Here is a 25,792-nt window from a genome sequence, read left to right as displayed (position 1 = left end):
TTTTCGTCGTGACGATCTGAGTGTTGCCTTTACTTTGTTGGATGAATATGCCTAACTTGATGGTATTCCAGTACCTGTTCTTATCTTGGTTTTCTTATTCAAGGACCTTGGCACAAGACGGTATGATACGGTTTTTGTTAACCTCGTATGTAAGCTACATAACCAATATGCAAAATAACTTCAAAGTAATTTTCTGGTGCGACTACCATCAGTTTAATTATTTGGCAGAACAAAATATAATGTAGGAATAGGTCTGTTTCTCCTCTTTCTTTCCTTTTTTTTCTTTTTTTTTTTCTAAATTAAAATAGTTTACGTCCAGGGAAAGTGTTTCGGCGCAGATCCAATTTTTAATATTTTTTAGCTTCTTGCAGCTTTCCACTAGCCCTGACCTATGCTACCTTATTCAAGCTTTTATAAAAGTGCAGACTCCGGATTTTTCTTTCTTCGTAACTATCACAGATATTCCTGCCAATTTTTTTTGTTAATTCGCTTGTTATGTTTTATTTGTTACATAACCCTGCGAAGTTAAAAAGAAACTCTTTAACTGATAGTAGAAGAGTAACTCCTAATGTCAAAAATAGTCTGCAGGTATTTACATTTCACCTCTCTGATGCCTTATAACTGATGCCTTATAACTGTTTTTCCCAGCCGCAAAACGTTGTCGCAGTAGCCGTAAAATAAGGTGTTAGATTTAGCATGTTCGCGTTTCATGGAAAGATGATGAACTGCTTTTCGGTTGATGTTACTTTTCTAATACTGTAAATAGCAAAGACAACTTTGATAACTGTTGAAAGATTATAAAAACTTGCATCGTAGTAAAATTTTCACCGAGTGGAGAGTTATCGTGTAGCGTATGACTCCAAAATATATTCCACCCCTTGAATTAGTTTTGAATTTCTTTCAGTCGTATCCACTAAAGCAGCGTGCGAAGAGGCAATACTATTAATGAAGTCTGCTTTACAGAAGGCTAGAGCAGTTAAAAAGTAGCCATGTAGCCCTGACTAGCGAAAGTTGCTTTCTTCATTTTTACACAACTCGGCGTGGGAAAAATAAAGACATGCAAAGCTGTTTAATTCTCTCATATATTGAATAAAAACAGCGTGAAGATGTCACGACGAAATTGTTATTTCTTTTAAGCGAAGGTTTGGTTATTGGTATTTGGCATGTTTTTTTTGTTTCTGAATATTCATTGATAACGCTCGTGGATACTGACTTTGTGGGACCACTCGCTAATGGGTCATGTTTTGACGAGCTTTTTTTAGTTCTGCTTAACATTCACGAACAGAATTTATTTTAAAAGAAATAATTCATGTTATTTTGATGTAGCTCTAACTAAGTGAAGACTGCTAAAAAGCTGATTGAAAATGCTAGGTATAGTACGAAAAAAACTGTTTCGAGACACCTTAATTATGATAGGTCATCTTTTCATGCAGATTTAATATTTCAATACTCTAGATTGAAATTGGTATCGTAGGTGCATTTAAACCCACTTTTTCGTCTCACGGGCTCTGTTGCTTAGCAGCAATGTTTCTCGTTAAATCAAAACACGATTAAACATTAAAAAGTAACATTATATTAACTACTAAAGCGCGGAGGGATTTGAGTAGGACTGTGTTTAAGTCAACGTGCACTTCGTCGCATCAAACTAAGTGTTTCGTTGATTTTATGAGCTTAACATGCCTTACGTATTTTTACTCCAATATTTGTTCTTCTCTTGGCTTTCTCCTTTAAGGACTATGGCACAAGATGGTATGATATAAAGGCTTTTGAATGATTTTTTTGGTAACTTTTGTTAGATAGCCTTTATAAGCAGTATATTCTAAAGTCAATTTTCAAGGAAGTCAGTCTACTCAGTTTTAGCAGGATAAAATCCATAGGAATAGCACCTTTTGTTTTCTTCCTTTGCAAGTTTTAGTATGGGATACGTCTAGAGAAGGTGTTCCACTCTTATCAAACTGTTAATGTAATTATATTAAAGAATAACCAATTTTTTGCAACTTTTCACTCGCGCTGACCAATAATGCTACCTAATTGAAACTGCCGATTCTTAGTACGAATCAAAAAGCTTTTTCTTTACTTGTCAATTTATGAACACTTTTCGCATTTTTCCTTTGTTACGCAGCCGTGTTGCGTTGAAGGTAAAATCGATAACTGAGCGTACAAACTTGTCAAAAATAGTGTGCAATGTTTTGTTGTTTCAGCTTTCTGGTACGTTTTCCGTCTTTATAACTGCACCATTTTTAACGAATATTTTGGCTTACATTGACTTATTAAGGTTCAAAAACACTAAGGATTTTAATTACATGTTTCGTACTACGTTGGTTCTTCTCATGTAGTATAACTGAAAAAAAAAATAAACTGAAAAATTACGCATTAATATGAATAGCTATCATATATTGAATCCAAACAGCGTGAAGTTCCTACATGACAATTGTTAAATCTAAAACAAAGATTTTGTTTATGAAAAAGAAAACACCAGCTGTTTTGAGTTCTGCTACAAATCTCTCGTTTTTATTAGTTTATATTTTTATCGTAATGCCTCATACCTTTTTTAAAGAACCTGCGACGTCCTAAAAAAACATTATTGAGTATAAATTACCTCAGAACAACGTTGTAACGCCAGAGTATTGCATCTTCAGTTTTACTGCTTTTTGATTCATCATTTTGTAGAGTTATTCGTAAGTATATACCTTGTTCAGTAGGATTCCTAGAACCGCAACCCTGATAGTGACAACAAGTCGAAAACGTTTGGTTTCTTTTTAAATTTTACAACTTTTTAGCCTTGTAAATAATACGTTACTTTTACTGTTTTTTCATTTCTTACAAAAAAAAAATCAAAATATCGAGAAGTTGATAATGAAAAAGAATGCCAGATTCAGATTGGCCGGAGCAGGAGCCTGGATATAAGCGTGTCTCTGCGCTCTTTGGTGAACAAATTACTAGTTCATGGAGTATATAAATGCCTCAACAATCTGAGCGTCCATACTTGGAATCGCATTCCTTTACTTGTCTGGTTTTTATACACAAAAGCATGTTTAAAGCGTTTCGAGTCCGCTAGTTTTAGAAACACCAAACGGAGCTTCCTTTACGCAATACGTTTAAAATACGTTTAGACGTCGCTTTATCGAAATGCGAAACCAGAACAAAATTCAATTGAAAAATTTTGGTCATTGTTTCTACCGAAATTCGGTTTTTGCTATTACAAATAAAATCATGTTATTCGATAAACCGCAAAGAACGAAATTCACCTACCTTACATCGATCTTAGGGATTTCACGCCATGTGAAAGCAAACTTATCAATATTTTTTGTTATCCGCATTAGACATATTTGTTTTTCGTCGTATTTTATTTTCTTGTCTTTCGTCACGCCAGTTTTCGGATTTTTAAGTTTTAGCCTTACTTGACTTACTTCTCCTTATCATCATCGATCCGCAGTGAAAAGGTATTTACTTCATTTGGGATCTTCATCAATAATCTTACAAAATGAAGTGTTATTGCAAAGAAAAAAATAAATGCCCTTGACACATTCACTCTTATTTAAGAATGCCAAAATTCAAAACTGAAAACTGCATGTCATCTTCAGATTTCCGTCTGAAGAGTAGCAAGAAACAGCTAGTAGCTAAAGCTTTGATTTGCACACCCTGGAGTTTCATCCACACACACACAAATAAAACAGCGTTAGTTGACATAACATTTGAAGGAAGAGTTACAAAATTTAACAGTGAACAGATTAATACAAAACATTCATTTCCTCCTTGACAGGTGATTGCCGTGTTTTGAAATTCAACCCTGATGTGGAAGGATACGCTCTTCACGGTCACGTGTTTAAGAGCTTCACGGTGCAGAGGGAAAGCGCTTGTGAAGCGAGGTGCTTTGTGGAACATAACTGCGTGTCTTACAATCTTGGTCCTTTGGATGAAGACGAAACTTACATATGTGAATTGAGTGATTCTGATCATCAAATGCACCCTGAAGCACTTGTGCGTCAATATGGATTCACCTACAGACCGACTGAGGTAAGCCTGTTTCTTCAAAGCAACGCACTCAGTTTCTTCATACTTTTGCTCCTGTATAGAAAGCAAACTGGTGTTGAAAGAGACAAACAGCGTATAAGACCTCATCAGGTCAAGTTTGATAAAATAAAAAATACCCTTATATAGACACGGTGAGGATTAAAGCTATAAGCCTGTGGGACCGTGTACTCCCGATCGAATTTGAATTTGGAAGTGTTGGTTTTTTTAGAGATAGGAAAACCGGAGAACCTGGAGAAAAACTTTTGGAGCAAGGAGGAGAACCAACAACAAACTCAACCCACATATGACACCCGGCCGGAATCGAACCCGGGTCACATTGGTGGGAGGCAAGCGCTCTTACCACTGCACCATCCTTGCTCCCATTGATGGCGGCTGGTAATTCAAGATGGACCCCCGGTGAGGGGGTGAATTTATATTTTCATTTAAAGCAATAGCAGGAAATCAACGCTTCGAAACGCGGCATAATGCTCGTCTCGCTAAATTAACGTGGATAAGCCAATTAGAGAACAAATGGTGTTACAACAATTTAATATTTTGTATCTTACTTTTGCTTCACTTTAGAATGCCTGTTCAAGAAATCCCTGTTCTCCAGATCTGTTGTGTCAAAATGGATTCACTGATAAAGGATACCGATGTATAATCAACACACATAAACCCAAAGGTAGCTTAAACTTAATTTTAAGAGTACCACATAATACTTCAATGACAGAAATGTCTCACTTGGTAATTGATTTCGCTAATGTTCTACTGTCAGATGTTAATTCCTAACTGAAAAAGCCACATACAGACGAACTTTTGTTATTTGTGGATACGCTAAAATAATGTAGACCTCAGCTTACTTGTTTAACATAACGAACCAGGCCGAAATGTGGCTTCTCCTCTATTTTGCTGGCGAATTTTACTGAACTTGACGTTTTGATTTACAGGAATATTAAAAAAATTCCCTCTTGACATTTCTTCTTTTTCTTTCTTACAGTGTTTCTAAGTTCACCTACAATTGTACCAAGTACACCAAATTTAATTTTCTTTTGCTTCGTTTTCAATTTATAGCAAAGCATGAGGCAGAGCGTATGCATTAGCTTCCAATTGGTGCTGACAGCAGTCGCATAAGTATAGGCACAAGTGCAAGTATTACTGGAAGACTAGTGCCTGTTTCTGTCCCTGTGCTTGTCCTCTATAGTGTAAAACCAAACTTAACACGGTATATATTTTCTATCATAGTGGTCATGAGTTCGACTGCAGAAAGTTTGAATCCACCCAGCCAAGGTAACATTCAAAAAACCTAATTAAACTTTTTTTTCCTTTTTTAATGATCTCATTCATACGTTTACTGTTTTTGTGTGTAACAAAGGGTTAAAATGTAATTCGAAGATCTAAAAACCAAACCGTACTAATATGACCGTACGGTCGAAACGTTGTGATCTTTGGACCTTGAATTTCATTTTCAGCCTTTTTTACACAAAAATTTCTAACAAGCAAATATTATGACTAAATCGTTGTTTTTATGCCCTTTTCAACGTGCAAAATTTAATTTCACTAAGCCTTGTCATCTTTGCATTCTGTCAAATATTTGCTTCTTGTGTCCAAGGCGATTTGTCGTTTGGTCCCATGTGCATGTATAGTACGTCCACCTATCGAAAGTTTGTTGGATTTACTTGCATTAGGATCAGAGATTCGTTCGTTTTCGATATAACGTTACATGCATTAAGCAAAAACTTGCAAATAGTGTGCACGGCGATGGCATAAGTATTAGCTCTAGTAGAAGCAAACAACACAGGTAACTTTTTTGTATGGAAATACGTATTTCGTTAGTAAAAGTCAAGCTTAACATAATATTTGTCTTCTGTCTTAGTGGTTCCAACTTCTATTCAACCAGAAAGTTCCAATCCATCCATCCCGGGTAACATTTCAAACGATTTAACTTTTTTCTGCTTTTCTTTCATTTATACCTTGCTATTACATAACCGTTGTATTTCTCTTTTAAAACATTTCTTTGATAATTATTTCGACTCAATCTTTTCCACTTTAGTTATCGTTCTTGTTAATTTTAAGTGTCAGCAATTTCAAGCACAAGTCCAGCTAATTCAAGCCCAAATCCTACAACTTCCTCCACGAAAAACGGTAAATCCTTTACTCTGTTTCATTCCAAACTGACAACAGCAACAACAACAACAGCATTAACGGTTGCCTAGGATTTACATTTGGTCACTTTTAAACAGACTTCGCTTGTTACAATTTCGATTCTTCTGCACAGATTTTAACATCTTCAAATTAAAATGTTTTTTTTTTTTAATTTCTAGTACTTCCAACTTCAGCTGTAAATCAACTAAAGAGCCGCACTACAACAAGAGGTAATATATATTTAGTTGATTCCTACTCGTATTCACCTTATGATAACTACATAATACATTAACAGACACAACAATTAAGTATGGACATCCATTTAATTTTGATAATTAATTATCTTCATTACAATCCCTTTGGCTCTAGAGTCAACATTGTCAAGCTCAAGTTCGGTAGCAACTTCCCCGACTACGAACAGTATGATTATTTATCATTCTTATTGTTATTTCTAGCTGTAAACAATTTCAAACAAACTTTCTAATGGTAAATAACCAGTGTGTATGTGTGATGACAATCGCAAATTACGTATCTATAGGGTTATTGGTTTCTTTAACTTTCCTTCTAATATTTCCACCTTCAGCTGTATATCAATCAAAGAGCCCCACTCCAACAAGAGGTAATATATGGAGCTGATTTCTTTTTGCAATTACCTTATTATAACTACCTCATAAATATAATAGTTTTACGCAATAATTAAGTATGGTAATCAATATAATTTTCATAGTTAACAATCTTCATTACAATCCCTTTGGCTTTAGTGTCAACACTGTCAAGCTCAAGTTTGGTCGCAACTTCCCCCACAACGAACGGTATGATTATTTATTTATCATTCTTAATGTTATTTGTACCTGTCAACAATTTTGAGCAAAATTTTTAATTTCTCCACGAAAAATAATAAATAACCAGGGTGTATGTAGCGATGGCAATCGCGAGTTACGTAAAGGTCGTTGGCATTTACATTAGTTACTCTTAGATGGGTCAACTTCGCTTCCTAAATATACATTTTTGTGCAAAGATTTCTACAACTGCACATTTCACTGATGTTCTTTTAACCGTCGTTTAAATGTTTCCACCTTTAGCTGTATATCAATCAAAGAGCCTCAATCAAACAAGAGATAACGTCACGTTGACTTCTTCACCAATTCAGCTTACTCTATTAAATTTCAGTGATTAATAGCCTTTAACAATTCTTTTGATCTTTAGTGGTAACACTGTCAAGCTCAAGTTCGGTTGCAACTTCCATCGCTGCGAATGGTAAATATATTTTCAGTATCACAAGCAGTTAATGTTTTCTCTTAGCACTAAACTGATCTTTGTGGTTTGACTGTGAGGTGCGGTGGCCTAAACCAACTGTGTTTTGAAGCTGTTTTGAAAGTATTTTGACGATTTGAACACTATTTTTAAGCATTCAGAAGGGATGTTTGTGCTGGACTCGGGATAGGGAGATCCTGGTTCGAGCCCTCACCGGGTTCATTTGTGTTGTGTTCTGGGACAAGACAGTTTACTCTCACAGTGCCTCTCGCCACCTAGGTTTTAATAAATGAGTACCGGTGAATTTAATGCTGGGGAGTAACTCTGGAATGGACAAGCAACCCATCCAGCAGCTAGAGGAAATACTCCCAGTACTTTCAAGCTACTAAAACCGGGATAAGCTCGGCCTGAGTAGCCACTAGCCTCGAACGGAGAGTTTACCTTAACTACCTATGGTCACCTGACTTACTAAAATTGCTAAGTTGTTTCTTCCCTGGTTGTGCTCAGAGAGAATAAGTATTTGTCCAGACATTGCATTTATTTCCCTTTTTATCCATCAGTTGCTCCCTCAGTAACTGTTGATCCCCAAAGCAAAACTGTCGAGGAAGGAGGAACAGCGACATTCACGTGCAGTGCAACAGGTCAGCCACAACCCGAGGTCAAGTGGAACAAGTCTGAAGGATCCCTGCCTGCATCAAGGACCACAATACACGATGGAATGTTAACCGTTATGAATGCTGATGTAGGTGACAGTGGATTGTACGTTTGCACCGCTACAAACGCTGTAGGATCTAACTCGTCAGGTGTAACGCTAAAAGTAATTCGACTGTCAAGTACCGTGTCAACGTCTCTGCTCGTTTACATTGGCCAGAACAAAACAATCAAATGTCCTGTCACAACAGAACCACATTCAAACATCCTTTGGATGAACAAAAAAACTTCAACTCTTCCTGATGGAGTGGTTAACAATGGCCCCAAAGAATTACAAATGAATTTTGCGGACATAAGGCACGATGGGATATACACATGTGTTGTACGAAACTTAAGCAGCCCGATTCAGACAGCTGGAATGGTTACTGTCCATATAAGGTATCCTGAGACATGCAGCAGGGTAAAAGCAAATGTTACTGACGTCAGTGGTCACTACGTCATCGATCCTGATGGTGTCCTTGGCACGGCTCCATTTGAAGTGTTCTGTAACATGACAGACAAAGGAGGTGTTGGAGTGACAGTTGTCAGTCATGACACTGAAAACAGAACCCATGTGAATGGTTGCGGCGGCGATGGATGCTATAAACGTGACGTAAAATACACAGGTGCCAGTGTTTCCCAGTTGACAGTTCTAACAAAGGCGTCAGCTTTCTGCGAGCAGTTTATCAGCTATGAATGTAAACATTCCAGAATCTTTCGTGGTGGGAAGGCCTGGTGGGTGTCACGTGACGGCGCAGGAATGGAATATTGGGGTGGCGCTACGGCTGATAACAAAGAATATTGCGCATGCGGTTTGACAAATACCTGTGCAGATGGAGAGCGTTGTAACTGCGACGCGGATGACGATGTCTGGCGTGAAGATAGCGGACTTCTTACCGAAAAACTTTACCTTCCTGTGTCCCAGTTAAGATTCGGAGATACAGACGACAAAGATGAAGAAGGATATCACATCCTGGGCAAGCTGATATGCTACGGGATACCGTGAATATTGTGTCAAAAGAAACAGCTGTCCATGGCTACCTTTCCACGGATAATAGGCTTTGCGTATGCGTACAGGTCCTGGCCAGACCGTGGAGATGTGTCGTGTGATCATTACATTCAGTGGTTTATTTTCAACAGAAAGTGTTAGCACTTCCGTAATTTTTTCCTTTTGAAATTTCTACAAAGACGCTACATAAGCTTCACCAAAACCTATCACGTAGTACAAAAGCGGTCGACGGGTATTTAACAATTATTCCACGAGAGCGAGATGGATATAAGATGAAAGACAGCCAACGAGGCGCGTAGCGCTGATTTGCCTATAGCGATCTAATATCCAACAAGTACGGGTGGAATAATTGTTTTATTTAAAAAACCCAAATAATTGCAATGTTTGAGCTCCCCAGCTGTTTTCGTTGACGCGTTTTGGCTACCATATTTGTGGTCAACGGTATAAAAGCTCATATACAACTGCCTGTTAAGCAATCAAAACGCAGGAATTGCAATAAACCATTGCTAAATTTTAATAATAGACAGTATACCCCGTCTGATTTGATATCCGTCGCCCGATTTTATGGAGCAGTGCAAAACACATAAACAACGTCACCTTTCAGGTCTCACTTTTTAATCAAATAACAGCTTTAAAAAAAGTACGTAACGCAAACTCATTTCAATCGCAGTTACGCCGTGAATATCACTGCAGGTTTTTCCTTCTTATGGCGATAAAGCGCCTTGTAGAAATTAATAGGAGGGTAATAAAATGAATGAACGCCTTTCTGGTTTGCCGGTATTTTGGAGGATAATGCCTCCGGCAGAAAAATTATCCTCAGAATTTCACAGTCGCTTCGAGGACAACTGTTCATTTTTCAATTGCAATTGCTTAGTAAACATTTGCAATGCAGGTGGACCGAGCGAGTTTTCTATATTTCGAACATTTATTTTTGGTTAAACGCAATAAACACGAAATTTGAAAAGCTGACAAAGGTCCCATCAACCGATTAAACATTTGTTGCAGCTTTGAAAAGCTCGAGCTTTCCCCTTTTTCAAAATTTGCATTTTTTTTTAATATTTTTTTTTAAAAAAATGATAGAGTTGAATATAATTAATTTAAAAAGAAAGGTAAATAAAAGCGCAACAAACGAGAATGAGCAGTGAGCATGTATGGAAATAAAATGGCGCAAAGCGCAGAAATTACTGCACCAAACTACTTTTTTGAGGGAAAAAAGATCGGTTACTGTAATTGAAACTTAAATTAAAGTTTCCACTGCAAAAGCTAAATCTTGGCTCTCCATGTTTTAAAGCTAGAAGTTTTAGCTGCCGCTGAACTCTGATATTTCTTTACAAAATTTCCTTCGCTTAAATTAACTTTCATTAATATAAAATGTCGTTCTCAGTTACACTTTTGCTTTAAAGCTCCATCAATTTTGTAGTGTTATATAAAAGGTGCAAGGAAAATACTGCCAGACCTGCTGCACAAATCAGCTAACCACCGTGCCTTTTTTTTCCCTTTTATATAAACATTTTCTCACTTGTAAAAAGACAATATTTGTAAATAGACGTAGACAGTGAATTTTTGCTTTGTACAATCTGATTGGTATACTGTTGCATTATTCAGTAGTTTAAACAGTACCATATCAACTATCATTGAGCACAATAAGTACGTTATAATTAATTACTAACGTATTCAGGTCTTTTACAATCTGACAAAATACTTTGATCACAAAGGTTTCGCAAATTTTACATCGAAGTATTGCGAAGATTTTCCTGCACAATAAAACTGTCCCTGTCAGAAAAAATGACGCGAATCTTATCAGTTGTAGTATGTAATGCCCACCAGTTTCTAAAGGACCAAGAAACTAATCCTTGCAAAGCAAGAGGTGGTGCATGGACTTTTTAAGTAAAATATAATAAATTTATCATTTTTTTGAGACTTACTACACCGAAAATGATTTTTTAGACTTGTAACATACAACGTAACTTTTAATGTATTTATGCTAAGAGCAATTTGTGACTTTTGTTCACGAAAAAAAAAAATAATTTAAAAGTTGTAAGTCATATATCGTAAATAAAATAAAGCAACACAAATATCTGAGTGGAAGTTATTCAATTTGATCATAATTAATACTTAGTTATTGGCATCTCCAAGAAGATTCTTATAAATCTTGTAGAGATTGTGTTTGCTGGCCTTTTCACCGCAACCATAAAATACCAATAGCTACACAGACAATGGACTCCACGTAATATCCGTCAAAAAATGTCTGACACATGCCTCCAGCACTTGTACATTCCTAAAATAATAAACATATTTAAGATGGGTGAATATGTTTAACAGTGGTGTATTAACACGAAGCCGTGGTAATTACTGGTTATACCAAATTTCAAATAAATACATCTTGTTTCGGATGAAAATTGTCTGTGTTATTAAGTTTCCAAGTCTTTTCCTAATAAAAAGTTGGCAATGGACGTTCTCACACTAGAGATGGACAAATCGTCTTAGTGTGAAAACTGGACGGACAAGATTTTGGACGTACAAGTCGTCTGAGTTTGTCCGTCGATTTGGCTGTCTAGGAGGACGATTTTTGAGGACGACTTGGTCGTCTAGACGGACAACTCGTATAAAAAGCCGTCTTAAATTCATACTAGACGAACAAATCGTCAGATAACTTGTCCGTCTAGACGATTTGTCCATCTTCTAGTGTGAAAACGGCCAATGAAGATGAAGTGGATGTTCAACATGACCCGAGCGTAGGACAAAGAAAAAAATCTGAGTCCCTGACGGGAATCGAACCCTGATACCAGTTGGGCGCTCCAACAACTGACTTACGAGAGACTCGTGGTGAGCTGGGCCATTTTACTTGGTTGACATGTGATACGGGTCTTGCTTACTGCTAGGATCAGCAATGTGGAAATCACGGAGTTTTAAATTTACCATACTTAACAATTATTCGCCGAAGTCGAAGTGAATATGGGCGAATATTCCCCGAGACGAGGGATTGAGAGTGCCCGATGGCATGAAGGCTCCTCGATTAATTCCATTCGGAATGACAAAGTTCTCTTCATTTCGACTGGTGGAGATCTCTATTGCCAACTGGGAACTTTTGTCGGCTGAAGCTGCTGAAGTTGACGTACTGCTGGATGCATGAATGGCTTGAGAGGTGGATGCTGCTGGGGCGCTTTCGGTGCCTTGAATGAATGATGTTAGCGCCGACGACATGTGCTTGAATTGATGCAAGGTTGGCCTTTCGCAATAGCTTTCGATGCCAGTGACCGCTTTGATTTAACGGGTCTCCACGTTGTTAGAAGAGAGAACTGTAACAGTTGCGCTCTTAGAGAGTGGTTGGTGAAGTACGGCAAGATGCCGGCTCTTTCGGTCATGTTTCTCAACATGTTTTCCAACGGATTGTGGTGACCCAAGACCTTCTTTTCAAACCACACCATCTCTTTCTCTGGATTGATATATCCTTCGGCCGCTGAAACAGGGCATCTACTTCAGGATTCAGGTGCGATAGGTACGCTTTGATGGTCTTGACTGGGCATCTTGTTGAGTTGGGACGAGCAAAAATTTTGCCGTCGGCATGATCTTCTGTGCCGTCGAGGCCGCCCGTGTGGTTCTTTGTGAAAAGCACCGCTCCTGGTTCGTCTTTATTCAGTTCGAAGAATTCCTCGCCAGAAGCTGTACAACAAAGACGGAGCATTGCCTTGTTCATTAGGCTTTGGTTTTCTCTACCTCTTTTACCGAAGTACAACAAAATGTAGAACCATGCGGTTTGCAACAACACACGAGGATTTTGGATTTCTGCACCGGCTAATTCACCACTTTCGAACAATTTTTGGACTGCTTCAGCCGTCAAAGGATTTTTGTGTACAGTTCCAGCAATTTTGCCGGTATTGGCGAGGTGTTTCAGGTAGGAATTTAAAGTTTTATTTGCCTCGCTAAATAAAACTGCATCGCAAATTGAGAATTTCTTGTTGAAAGGCGGCGAGCGAAGATGGCGATCCAAGGCGGTTCTGACAGACATCAGGCTGTTTTTTTTTTTTTGTAATGGCTTCCATCTTTTTTCTTGCCAACAGATAAAATTTATACAAGCATCTGTTCATCTCCTCTATTTCCATTTGCTCGAACTCTGTATTAAACTTACTTTGCTGTGCAAACCATTCTGTAAACAAAATTTTGTAACACTTCGTGTTTAAAATTCTTGTCGTAAACTTTGAAGTTTGAAATAAATTAATTTAACTACACAAAGGAGGCTGTCTTACCTTGAAAAAGCTGTAAAAAGCCGTATTTTGTTGCGTTTTTCGTATTTTTCGGAACTGAATTTTCTTTTATCTCAATAATTTCCTCATTCGTTACTTCCACAAACCGGCTACAAGCCGCCATTTTGATCAGCACAAAACAGCAGGATTCATATTCACCGCGCTAGGCGGTGAATATGGTGTCATAGGCCGAGTAGCTCGACCAATCAGATTGCTCAAAACTCTCTGTTCAACTTTGAAATTGTACTAAATACATTTGTCACACAGCACCCAATCGACCAAACGTGTATTACCGCACCTTCAACAGTGGCAGCTAAGTTAAAGTTTAACTTTAAAACATTCAGTTTTGTGAAGGCTATGCATTTTTAAGGGCACAGTTCGAAAAGAGGATTGGATGTAATATTTGTGATGAATTGCATTGTTTGTGGTATTTACGCCACTTTCTGGAGTTCGAAAATCAGGCGCTTGGAGAAACACGGCACAAAAAGAGCTTATTTAAAAGTCCATCAGATACCTTCCAGATTAACGCCAAGATGAAAAATTATAAGTTAGTCTGTGGACAAAGATATTCCCTAACGTTCTTGCCTTTTAAATGCGAGAGAAGTTTTGTAACAGCCGATTTCGTGTTCACTTTTGGCTGTTTTAAAGACACCAACAGCGAAAATCGTTATTTTTTATTTTCTCAAAACTGAAGCGGTCTTTTCTAAACCAAACTACACCACGTTTAGTTATTTGATAATACCTTTCAATGGGAAAATATGGGTAAATACAACATTTTGACTGTGGCCGCGAAGTTTTAGTTTTGCTCGATTCTTAGAGGCATTTTCCTTTTAACACCGAAGGGCTATCTTTTCAGATTGAATGACTCAATACCACAGATTGAAAGCGATATCGCAAGTGCATTCAAACCCACTGTTTCATCTGTAAAAGATTCAATTCATTGACTCTGTTGCTTAGCAACAATTGTTCTTGTTAAATAAAAACACAAATAAACATTAAAAAGTTTCTACAAAACAACTAGGCTGTGGAATAAGTTGGGTAGGACTGCGTGTAAGTTGACGTGTACTTTGTCGCGTCGAACTGAGTGTTTCGTTAATTTCATTTGCTAAACATGCCCAACGTATTATTACTCCAATGTTTGTTCTTCTCTTGGCTATCTCATTCATGGACTTTGGCACAAGATGGTATGGCATAGGCATCTTAAAGATTTGTTTTTGATAACTTTGTATACTAGCTAAGGTATTTACTTTTTAGTGTCATTACAGTCAGCTCATTTATTTCACAAGATGAAATGTAATGTACAAATAAGAATTTTTCTTTCCTCTTTGTGAATTTAAGTATAGAATACTTTAAAAAAAAGTGATTGGCTCAGATCAAACTAATAATGTTGTTGAAAATATTCCTTTAAAGTACGAGTCTTGAGTCTTCTTTCTTGTAACTGGAACGGTTAGTCCTGCCCATTTCACACAGCTAGTCAAATATATTTTTTTCTTTGTCACGTAGCAGTGCAACGTTATAGGTAAAAGCATTAAAAGCGATAGCCACATAAGTGTACAACAATGTTAAAAATAGGGCGTAATGTATTTGTTTTTTCAGCTTTTGATAATTTGTGGCAAAATATTTAAAAACATATTTCTACGTTTATCTTGACTTATTTTTGCAAAACAATATAAATCTTTTTCAAAAACACACTTCTTTATAGAAGGATTTTATCGTGCAGTGTACCGTATCACTGAAAAAGAAAATAAAGCTTTCCCAACACATTGAATTCAGTTCAGTTTTCTATACAGATCTGCGTGGGAAAATAAAGTCATGGAAAGCTGTTTAACTCTTTCATGAATTGAATTCAAACAGCGTGAGGTTGTCACAAAACAATAGTAATCTCTCAAACAAAGCTTTTGCTTACGAATTATATTATATTATACTTTGCATGTTTTAAAAGTTTTGTTAAGAAGTGGATATATTTTGAAAGAGCAAGAAATACTTTGCAGGGGGGAAGTGGGTGCTCGCCCCTGACTCATCTTTTAACCCCCGGCTGTTTTCAGTTCTGCCAAACGTTCACGAGTACTTTAAAAAATATCTCGTATTCATCGGTCATGTTTATCTTTATTTTTCGTCGCTCTCTAAAGCACAGCGTCCTGAATATTTATCAGTGACAGTTTTTCTAAAAAAAGATTTTTGTAAATCTTTTTTCAAAGGCGTACATTAAAAAATAACAATACCCAGTACATAGTAAGCTGTAATAAACTCGAGCAAGAACACAACCACACAAGGAGGACGTTCACTGAACTGTAATTAAGCCGTAAAACTCGCCTAGACGCTACAACATGAACGAATTCACAACGTTCGCTCGCTGACTCTCGCACGTGGTCTATCTAATTACACTTCATGTAAAACGCATCGTCCTGTCCGGTATTATAATCCCTTACATCATCTCCTCTTCTGAAAAATAGGCTTGAATCTCCTGATTCAGAGTCAATAACCAAAGGCTGAACAGTGTTTATGAAACCTAATGAGTTCAGTCCCAACAAAGTAACATCTTAATATTCTGTCAATGTTCTCTTAACAAATTCGCATAATTTCGAACAAGTTTTCAACAAAGTAACATCTTATTGTGCCCTTAACGCTCTTGCTTTCTTTAACAATTTTGGCTTTAGTTTCCGTAATCGCTCCTTTTCCATGGCCTGCTGGTCCTCAAGCATCTGAAGACGGTCTGTAATCTGCTGTAGGCTGTTTACAACCCATTCTCCATATCGATCTGGTGGTTTTCTGACACGAACGGGTCTTTGACTCTGTGAGGCATACTCCTGTTCCTCGACCTCCGGTTCACGTTGCCCATTCTCATCGCCACTTAAGTCAGCTGGAGCAGACAGAGACTTTTTACTTTCACCTCCTGGTGGGATAGTGGGTCTTTGACGCTGTGAGGCATACTCCTGTTCCTCGACCTCTGGTTCACTTTGCCCATTCTCCTCGCCACTTAAGGCAGCTGGACCAGACAGAGACTCTTCACTTTCTCCTCCTGGTTGGATAGTGTCAGTTCCTTCAACATTTTCATCCACCACACTGTCACCTCCAGTATCACCCTTCGCTGCTGGCATTCCGACCACTGGATCACCACCTGCACCCCTTTCCACCAAACTAGACTGCAAAACATCCGTATAAAGGGACTGATATCCGCTGTCTTCTAAAACATCAGAATCTTGAACCTGTGGCTCATGCTCACATTCACCTTCCACCACCTCAGTATCATCTCCCTCAGAACTTCTAACTGCATCAGTCATTGCTCGCTCGCTCACTCCTTCTGACTTTCTCTCATATAATCGTAAATTGTTAAAATGGACCACTTTGGACTTTCGTGAGCGCCCGCCAACTTTCTCGACAAGGTAAGGTCCCTCCCACTGTCTGTGAAACTTGCTTGCTTCACCTGGCTTCAGTTCTGGCGAAAAACGCAAGACAAGATCACCAGCTTGATAAACTGTGTGCTTCACCCCCTGCCGTACATCTCGATAAGCAGTTTCCAAATTCTCATCAAGATCAGCAACAATTCAGTGTAGGAGTGATCAGTGGTATCAGCTGAACCCATCATCACATCCAAGGGGATCCTCATCTCTCGTCCAAACATAAGTTCAAATGGTGTGTGACCTGTAGAGGCATGGACACTGCTTCGGTAAGCCATCATGCAGTAGTCCAGGTGCTCATCCCAGCTCTTGGGATTCTCTTCAATTCTTGCTTTTAACATGGCCTTTAGGGTCTTGTGAATGTTCTCTACTTGACCATTACCTTCTAAGTGATACGTAGTTGACCGAGTCTTACGGATCTCAAGCATGCGGCACATCTCTTCAAAAACCTTTGACTCGAAGTTGCTACCTTGGTCACTATGAATACTGTCAGGCACACCAAATCTACAAATCCAGTTCCTCACAAGTACCTTTGCACACGTCGTGGCCCGCTGGTTGGGTATCGCAAATGCTTCAACCCACTTAGTGAAGCTGCATTGTACTGTCAAAATATAGCGATTTCCTCTTCTAGTACGGGGCAAGGGGCCAACTATGTCAACTTTGCATGGGGTTTCCTGATGGTACTGGCTTCAGAGGGGCTCTTGGTTTTGGTTTAGAGTTGCACTTCGCACAGGTAAGGTAACCGTCACAGTGCTGATGCACCTCCTTTGTTAGACCAGGCCTCCAGAACCTTGCAGTCATCTTCTTCAAAGTCTTCATTCTTCCTAAGTGAGCACCTGCCACACCATCATGAATTGAAGTAAGTACTTCCCTAACCAAACGTCTTGGCAAAACCATCCGTTGCTTACATTTAGCTGATGAGGTGTTTTCAGGTGGCTGAAGATAGAGTACACCCCCTTTTAACTGCAAGCCCCCAGACTGCCCTGGTGGTCCGACTCATTGACTGAAGTTCCTCAAAAGTCGGTTTCTTCCACTCTCGTGACAGCTGCTCCACAACTGGGCCAATATCAGGGTCTTCTCTCTGTGCTTGTGCAATGGCTTCCTGTGACCATGAACCTTCCCCCTCACCTCCCTGACCAGTCTGGGACGTTCCTGTAACAGCAGCTACCTGGGAATTTACTGATGGTACACAGGACGGGCATTCTCCATGATTTCTTCTCGGTCGTCGTGACAAGGCATCTGCATTACAGTGCTGTTTTCCAGGCCGGTATGTAACTTCATAGTCATATTCCTGCAGGCGTTCCAACCAGCGCGCTACTTGCCCTTGGGGCTCTTTGAATGACATTAACCATGTTAATGAGTGGTGGTCAGTCCGCACACGGAACCGCCGTCCAAGCAAGTAATAACGAAAATGGTCAATGTAAGTCACTAGAGCCAGCATCTCTAACCGAGTTGCGCAATAGTTCTTCTCATGGTCATTTAGCGATCGACTTCCATAAGCAATTGCTCGTTCAGCCCCATCTGGTTGCAACTGAGACAATACAGCTCCAATTCCCAACTGTTGGCTAGCATCCGTGTCAAGTATGAATGTACCAGCATCAGAGCTAAAGTCTGGGTAAGCAAGCACTGGTGCACTTACCAACCGATGTTTCAGTTCCTCAAAGGCTGTTTGCTGTTCTTGCTGCCAGTCAAATTGAACACCTTTTCTACACAGTTTGTAGAGCGGTTCTGCAATAATGGAAAATCCAGAGATGAATCGCCTGTAATAACTGGCAAGACCAAGAAAGCTCTGAAGCTCTTTAACATCCAGTGGAATGGGCCATGTTTAGACTGTCTCAATTTTCTCTGGGTCAGTTTTTATCCCCTGCGAGGAGACAACATGCCCAAGAAATTTGACTTCCTTCTTGAGGAACTGGCACTTTGTTAGCTTCAGGTTTAAGCCAGCAGTTCGTATCCGGTCAAAGACCAACCTTAGGCGGTACAGATGCTCTTCCAATGTAGAAGCCCAGATGATGATATCATCTAAGTACACAAGACAGTGTGTCCAAGTGAGTCCACTGAGTGCTAAATTCATCAACCTGGTAAAGCTTGCGGGCCCATTCGTCAAACCAAATGGCATGACCTTCCACTGGAATTGACCACGATGGGTAGAGAATGCAGTTTTTGGTCTGTCTTCTTCTTTTACTTGCAGCTGCCAATACCCTGAGGCTAGGTCAAGACAGGTAAACCACTGAGCACCACCAACAGCTTCTAAGGCATCGTCAGTCCTAGGAAGAGGTATGGCATCTTTTTCTGTGCACTGGTTAAGTTTTTGAAAGTCAATACACATACGGTAACTCCCATCATGTTTCCTGGCCAGAACAACTGGGCTACTCCAGGGACTTTGGGACTCTTCGACCTTACCACTCGCTAAGAGCTCATCCAGCTGTTTGTCTATAATCTCTCTCTGATGGGGTGGTACACGACGTGGAGGTTGCTTCATTGGTGGATGGCCACCAGTGTTAATTTCGTGTTCCATTAGATCTGTTTTTCCAAGATCAAAACTGCTGACTGCAAAAATGTCCTTGTACTCCTTCATCAGTGATGAAAACTGCTCCTTCTGGTCTGGTAGAAGCCCTTCAAAATTTGGTTCAACTGCACCCATCCAATTGTCTTGGTTTGCCTGCTTGTCCCTCTCCTCCATCATGTCGATAGCCGAACAGGATGCATAGGATGGACTTGACAAATTTGGATCAACTTCAGTAGGTATGACACTACCATTAACACAGCTGATGGGCTGGTATTCAGCAATAGGAATATCTGAATGCAACCTTACAGGTTTGTCCGAGAAGTTTGCAACTCGAATAGGGGTTTGTCCTGCCTTTGGAACAACTAGGGAACGAGCGATGCAAATTTCGGAATCTCTCCGCAGTTCCTTGGACCCCTCCAGAATTCCAGGGCTACCAAAATTCTGCTCATATCCTTCCTCTAATCTAGCTCCTATCACCTGTTCAGTTCCAGGTTCGACCTCTACATCAGCACACAGAAAAATCCTACAAACACTAGGTTTTACTTTGCAGTATCTGATTGGAATCTCAATATTCCCAACTACAAGAGTCCCAGTATCATAATGAATCTGGCAGCCATAGTATTTGACCCAAGGATACAGTCATGCCACGGCTGTTTTCAGTTCTGCCAAACGTTCACGAGTACTTTAAAAAATATCTCGTATTCATCGGTCATGTTTATCTTTATTTTTCGTCGCTCTCTAAAGCACAGCGTCCTGAATATTTATCAGTGACAGTTTTTCTAAAAAAGATTTTTGTAAATCTTTTTTCAAAGGCGTACATTAAAGAAATAACAATACCCAGTACATAGTAAGCCCAATATTACCTGCACGTAGTTTTCTTAATCCCCTAACGCGTCAAAAAGTTACAACTCGTATGATTCATTTATGATGAAAAATTCTTATTCGCAAAATATTTGATTAGTTCGAGTGCCCTTGAAAATTAACAGGCGTACATGTAGGACACATGACCAAACCTGTGCACAAAATAACGCAAGATTTGCAAACAATGAAAATTTCATTTCAAAAATTATTTCCATTAATTACGAATAAATGTCAAAAAAGGATCGAGAAGGCATTATTTTAAGATCATGTACACTGAAACGCATTTTCTGAGTTTTCTCTAAAGCATCCCATAACTTGCCTGGTTAACGATACGCGAAAACAGGTTAACATTTTTAGGCGTCGCTTTACGTAGCTAGAAATGCAAAGCACAAGCAAACTGATTTAAACCAGCAGAGGGGTAAGATTTTGATGTTTCTTATTAGAATTGCTATAAATTAAATCATGTCATTCGAGAATGGCGAAAATTCAAGAAGACGAAACTTACCAACTTCTCAACAAAATTTGCTCATGACCATCGCACCTTCGAGAACAGCTAAAAAAAACATCCACAGACAAAAATATTAGGATTGCGTTAATATAACATTTTTCTCTTGAAGGCAGAGTTAAAACATGCAGTAAGCTGAATGATAGGAAAAAGATTTCGTTCCTTCTTGACAGATGATTGCCGTGTTTTAAAATTCAACCCTCCTGTGGAAGGACACGCTCTTCAGGGTCACGTGTTTAAGAGCTTCACGGTACAGAGGAAAAGCGCTTGTGAAGCAAGGTGCTTTGTGGAACATGACTGCCTGTCTTACAATCTTGGTCCTTTGGATGAAGCCGAAAGTCAAATATGTGAATTGAGTGATTCTGATCATCAAATGCACCCTGAGGCACTCGTGCGTCAATATGGATTCACCTACAATCCTACTGAGGTAAATCTGTTGCTTCAAGGTTGCACCAAATTTCTTTACAGTTTCACCCATGTCAAATCAAAATGATGCCGAAAAAAGTGTGCAAGACCTTTCTAGGGTTTCAAATCCACGTTCTATGGTGGGTGGCGAAAGGTGAGGAGAGGGGGCGGGCGAGTGGACGACGGATTTTCATTTCCCTTTAAAGCAATGAAAGGAAATCTACACGGCACAGTTATAATGCTTTTCTCGATAAAATGTCGTGATTAAGGCAGTCAAGAACGAATTGTGCTACTACCATTTAAAAACTTTATAACTTACTTTTGCTTTACTTTAGAATGCCTGTTCAAAGAATCCCTGCTCTCCAGATCTGATATGTCAAAATGGATTCACCGATAAAAGTTACAGATGTATAATTAACACAAACAAACCCAAAGGTAACGTGAAAGTGGCACAGAATACTTTGATAATAAAAACAATGCCCCACTCGGTAATTTACTCTGATAATATTCGCTTGTTCCCTTCAACAACACTTTTTAACCCATGCTCCATATGTGCATGTATAAATACCTATCGAGTCATTGTTGGCTCGAGTCATTGATAGCTGTTTTTTTTGAAGACATTCTTTAAATAATGTTTACGTAGAGGGCTTCCTGATATTACTGGTCTCAAAATTAATTTGATTTGATTTGATTTGATTTAGCTTACTTTAAGTTTTAGTGGTCCAGTCCTACTTTAAAAGGTAACATTAAAAACCCATCGTGTTAAGCTTTTTTCGTTATTTCATCCATTCGTTCCGTGCGAAGCAAATATTCGAGTTACATCTCTTTGTAATTTTGATACTTTGAGTCATTTCTCGTCCTCATTATCATTTTATTTTTATTTTTAAGTATCAACAATTCCAAGCTTAAGCCCTCCTACAAGGTCCGCCACGAAAAATGGTAAATTTTTCTTCCTTTTCTTATAATCCTTGGATTATGAGAAATTAATATCACGAATTCGATAAGGGCGCAGAGATTTCAATCTCGAATTACCAGTAACTGTTGCTTGGGAGCTATTAGTTACTCTTACATGAGCCTTTCTGTTAAAATGTCGACATTTCTGCACATATTCAAAATATGCATGGTTAACGGATATTTATATTTCTTCTAGTACTTCCAACATCATCTACAAATCACATAAAGAGCCCCATCCCAACAAGAGGTAATGCCAAGTCGATTCATCTTCGTCAAATATCGTCAAACGTTTCTACAACATATATTACACAACACTGAAGTATGGTAATACACTTTATATCTCCATTTCATAATTAGGATCAGTGCTTCTTTTGTTTTCGATGTAATGTCACATAAGCATATGTAAGCATATGCATTAAGCAAACGCTTGACAACAATGTCATTAGTGTTAGCTGTAGTAGAAGCAAAAAAGAAAGCTAACTCTTGCGTTGCGTTTTTCTTTAGTTAACATCAAGCCTAACTTATATTTGTCTTCAATTTTAGTGGTTCCAAGTTCTACCCAATCACAAAGTTCCAATCCACCCACCAAGGGTAACATTTCAAACAATTACTTTTTCAGCTACTTTTTATTTGTATTTTACTTCTACCATTTCTTTGATAATATGACTCATTCTTCTCCACGTTATTTATCCTTAAGTTTTTTTTTTTTTTTTAAGTGTCAACAATTTCAAGCACAAGTTATCACACAACTTTCTCCACGAAAAACGGTAAATCAATAGCTCTGTTACATTCGAAGAACTAACAATGGTCTAGCAATAACGCTCAATGAGAACTGCGTCGAACGGTTGCCTGGGATCTACATTTAGTTACTCTTAAACAGGCTTCGCTTGTTACAATTTCGATTCTTTTTAACTGGTGTTTCTTTTCCTTATATTACTTTTAACTTCAGCTGTAAATCAAGTAAAGACCTCCACTCCAACAAAAGGTAATATATCAAGTTGATTTCTCTTCGTAATTAGCTTATGAAAGGTATCTAATACATACAATACACAACAATTTTCTATGGTAACACAAATTCATTTCATTTTGATTATTAACCTTCTTTGCAATCCCTTTGGTTTTAGTGTCAACACTGTCAAGCTCAAGTTCGGTCGCAACTCCCTCCATTACGAACGGTATGATTATTTATCATTATTTTTGTTATTTCTACCTGCCAGCAATTTCATCTAAAAGTTCTAATACAAGTTCCTCTACGAAAAATGGTCATTAAGAAAGATGTATACATGAAGCGTCGACAATCCAGAATTACGTATAGGGTCCTTGGGATCTTCATTGGTTACTCTTACACCAGGTCGAATTCGCTTCCTAAATATGCATTAACTGTCCCTTTGACATTTCCACCTGGTCATGAGACTGCAAATCAATCACAAACCCTCCAATCCAACAACGTTGATTTCTTCGCAAATTCAGCTAACTCGAATTATTTGATCGTTAGTGGTAACACTGTCAAGCTCAAGTTCAGTTGCAACTTCCATCACTGCGAATGGTAAATTTGCTTCCATTTATTTTCAGTATAGGAAGCATTTAATATTTTCTATTATCAATGAATTACTTGTAATTATCTTCTACCTTACTTTTATAGATTACGATTTATTATCCTAGTCTTTACCTCGATGGTTGTACTCATAGTAAGTATTTGTCCAGACATTACATTCATTTCCCTTTTTATCCATCAGTTGCTCCCTCAGTTACTGTTGATCCCCAAAGCAAAACTGTCGAGGAAGGAGGAACAGCGACATTCACGTGCAGTGCAACAGGTCAGCCACAACCCGAGGTCAAGTGGAACAAGTCTGACGGATCCCTGCCTACATCAAGGACCATAACACACGATGGAATGTTAACCGTTATGAATGCTGATGTAGGTGACAGTGGATTGTACATTTGCACCGCTACAAACGCTGTAGGATCTAACTCGTCAGGTGTAACGCTAAAAGTAATTCGACTGACAATTAACGTGTCAACGTCTCTGCTCGTTTACATTGGCCAGAACAAGACAATCAAATGTCCTGTCCCAACAAAACCTTATTCAACCGTCTTTTGGAAGTACAACAAAACTTCAAATCTTCCTAATGGAGTAGAGAGCAATGGCTCCAAAGAATTAAAAATGACTTCTGCGGAACTACGGCACGATGGGATATACACATGTGTTGTGCGAAATTCAAGCAGCAGCCCGATTGAGACAGCTGGAAGAGTTACGGTCCATATAAGGTATCCTGAGACATGCAGCAGAGTGAAAGCTGATATAACTGACGTCAGTGGTCATTACGTCATCGATCCTGATGGTACCCATGGCACGGCTCCATTTGACGTGTACTGTAACATGACAGACAAAGGAGGTATTGGAGTGACAGTTGTCAGTCATGACACCGAAAACAGAACCCATGTGAATGGTTGCAGCGGTGATGGATGCTACAAACGTGACGTGACGTACATTGGTGCCAGTCTCTCCCAGTTGTCAGTTCTAACAGATGCGTCCGCTCACTGCGAACAGTTTATCAGCTATGAATGTAAAGGCTCCAGAATCTTTCGTGGTGGTAAGGCCTGGTGGGTGTCACGTGACGGCACAAAAATGAATTATTGGGGTGGTGCTACAAATAACGATGGTTATTGCGCATGCGGTTTGACAAATACATGTGTAACAGCCGAGAAATGTAACTGCGACGCGAATGATAATAACGCTTGGCTTGAAGATAGCGGACTTTTAGCCGACAAATCCCATCTTCCTGTGTCTCAGCTGAGGTTTGGAGAAACAGTAAAGGAATATGAAGAAGGATATCACATCCTTGGCAAGCTGTTATGCTACGGGGCACCGTGAATATGGTCTCAACAGTCAGAAAACGTTTAACATTATTTAGTTCTTGTGTTTATCGGATTTTTCCACAAACACAATACGTTTTGCTTTACCAATTAACTCGCATAAACCACTGGTTAGAGAACATGTTTTATGTTGATCTTTGTTTATTTTGGTGATGTTTTGTCTTTGCGAGCAAAAGCTACATTTAGTCTAACAAACAAATGAAATATTACATAATGTGTCTCTAACGGAATTTTCGAGGTCTTAAACCGCGTTCGAACTAGGCATCGATTATTATCGATTTCAGCTAATGTTGAGGCCAACGCAATCCATTCAAATTCTTCCCGTTGTTTTGGTTCACATCCGCTAAGATGGAAAGAGGCAACTGCCGACTCTGAGGTGGGTTTTTCTCCCAAAACACGCCCAATTAGTTCAAATACCTTTGCATGTTCTTGTTTTAAATCAGACGATTTCTTATGATTTGAGATGTAAACAATGCCTTCGGAAGAGAATGTCATGTGCTTTGCGAGATGCTAGGTCCACTGGCAAGTGGGAGTGCACATTTGCAAATCATACCTTTTGGAATAAATTGGCCGAAATGTGTAATCTTACTTAATATTTTGATGTCATATTCTCTCCGGTCGATTTCCCTTTTTTAACAATATTTATTACTCAATATCTGGCCGGCACAAGACAACAATTAACTTTTACATCGTCCATGGTCACAATGCATAGTAAACATGATGCAATGCACACATGTGATAGTAATGTCAGGGGCTAGATGGAGCGAGTAAATTTACTTAATTTCCATCTCGTTTTTTAAAGGTTGTTTGTACGAATCCCCAGTGAACGTGATCATGATTATTTATGTTGTTTTTAGAACAGTTTCTTAAGAAACTATTAGTCGAGCTTTGCAAAATATGATGAGTTTCGCTGAATGAGTAGCTTTAACA

General features: G+C 38.8%; 2 protein-coding genes across 2 annotated transcripts; both read left to right on the top strand.

The window, feature by feature from the left end:
- On the top strand, positions 1-11,496 carry LOC144656675 (uncharacterized). The gene is made up of 12 exons (XM_078516917.1): positions 1-120; positions 3,764-4,017; positions 4,597-4,696; positions 5,257-5,301; positions 5,888-5,935; positions 6,088-6,156; positions 6,336-6,386; positions 6,526-6,576; positions 6,740-6,775; positions 6,918-6,968; positions 7,363-7,413; positions 7,971-11,496. Exons 1-12 carry the CDS (start codon positions 42-44, stop codon positions 9,104-9,106), a joined length of 1,971 nt encoding a protein of 656 aa, XP_078373043.1. The 5' UTR covers positions 1-41; the 3' UTR covers positions 9,107-11,496.
- Positions 11,497-14,121: 2,625 nt separating this feature from the next.
- Positions 14,122-25,448, top strand: LOC144656682 (uncharacterized). Its single transcript, XM_078516925.1, has 10 exons — positions 14,122-14,537; positions 20,800-21,053; positions 21,367-21,466; positions 22,182-22,232; positions 22,529-22,576; positions 22,702-22,752; positions 22,935-22,970; positions 23,110-23,160; positions 23,481-23,531; positions 23,722-25,448. The coding sequence occupies exons 1-10, from the start codon at positions 14,465-14,467 to the stop codon at positions 24,858-24,860; spliced, it is 1,854 nt and encodes a 617-aa protein (XP_078373051.1). The 5' UTR covers positions 14,122-14,464; the 3' UTR covers positions 24,861-25,448.
- The last annotated feature ends 344 nt before the right edge of the window (positions 25,449-25,792 follow it).

This window comes from Oculina patagonica, chromosome 6, assembly GCF_052425735.1.
Source record: "Oculina patagonica isolate OP01 chromosome 6, crgOcupat, whole genome shotgun sequence".
Taxonomy (NCBI): Eukaryota; Metazoa; Cnidaria; class Anthozoa; order Scleractinia; family Oculinidae; genus Oculina; species Oculina patagonica.
Note: the sequence above shows the minus strand (reverse complement) of the source record. Positions and strands in the feature narration are given on the sequence as shown.

Excerpts from the sequence above, each read along its gene's own strand:
- LOC144656675 (XM_078516917.1), top strand. The coding sequence starts at position 42 with ATGAATATGCCTAACTTGATGGTATTCCAGTACCTGTTCTTATCTTGG. Across the intron at positions 4,697-5,256 it reads CAACACACATAAACCCAAAG|TGGTCATGAGTTCGACTGCA; the intron begins GTAGCTTAAACT and ends TTTCTATCATAG. Across the intron at positions 6,969-7,362 it reads AACTTCCCCCACAACGAACG|TGGTAACACTGTCAAGCTCA; the intron begins GTATGATTATTT and ends TTTGATCTTTAG.
- LOC144656682 (XM_078516925.1), top strand. The coding sequence starts at position 14,465 with ATGCCCAACGTATTATTACTCCAATGTTTGTTCTTCTCTTGGCTATCT. Across the intron at positions 23,161-23,480 it reads AACTCCCTCCATTACGAACG|TGGTAACACTGTCAAGCTCA; the intron begins GTATGATTATTT and ends TTTGATCGTTAG. Across the intron at positions 23,532-23,721 it reads AACTTCCATCACTGCGAATG|TTGCTCCCTCAGTTACTGTT; the intron begins GTAAATTTGCTT and ends TTTATCCATCAG.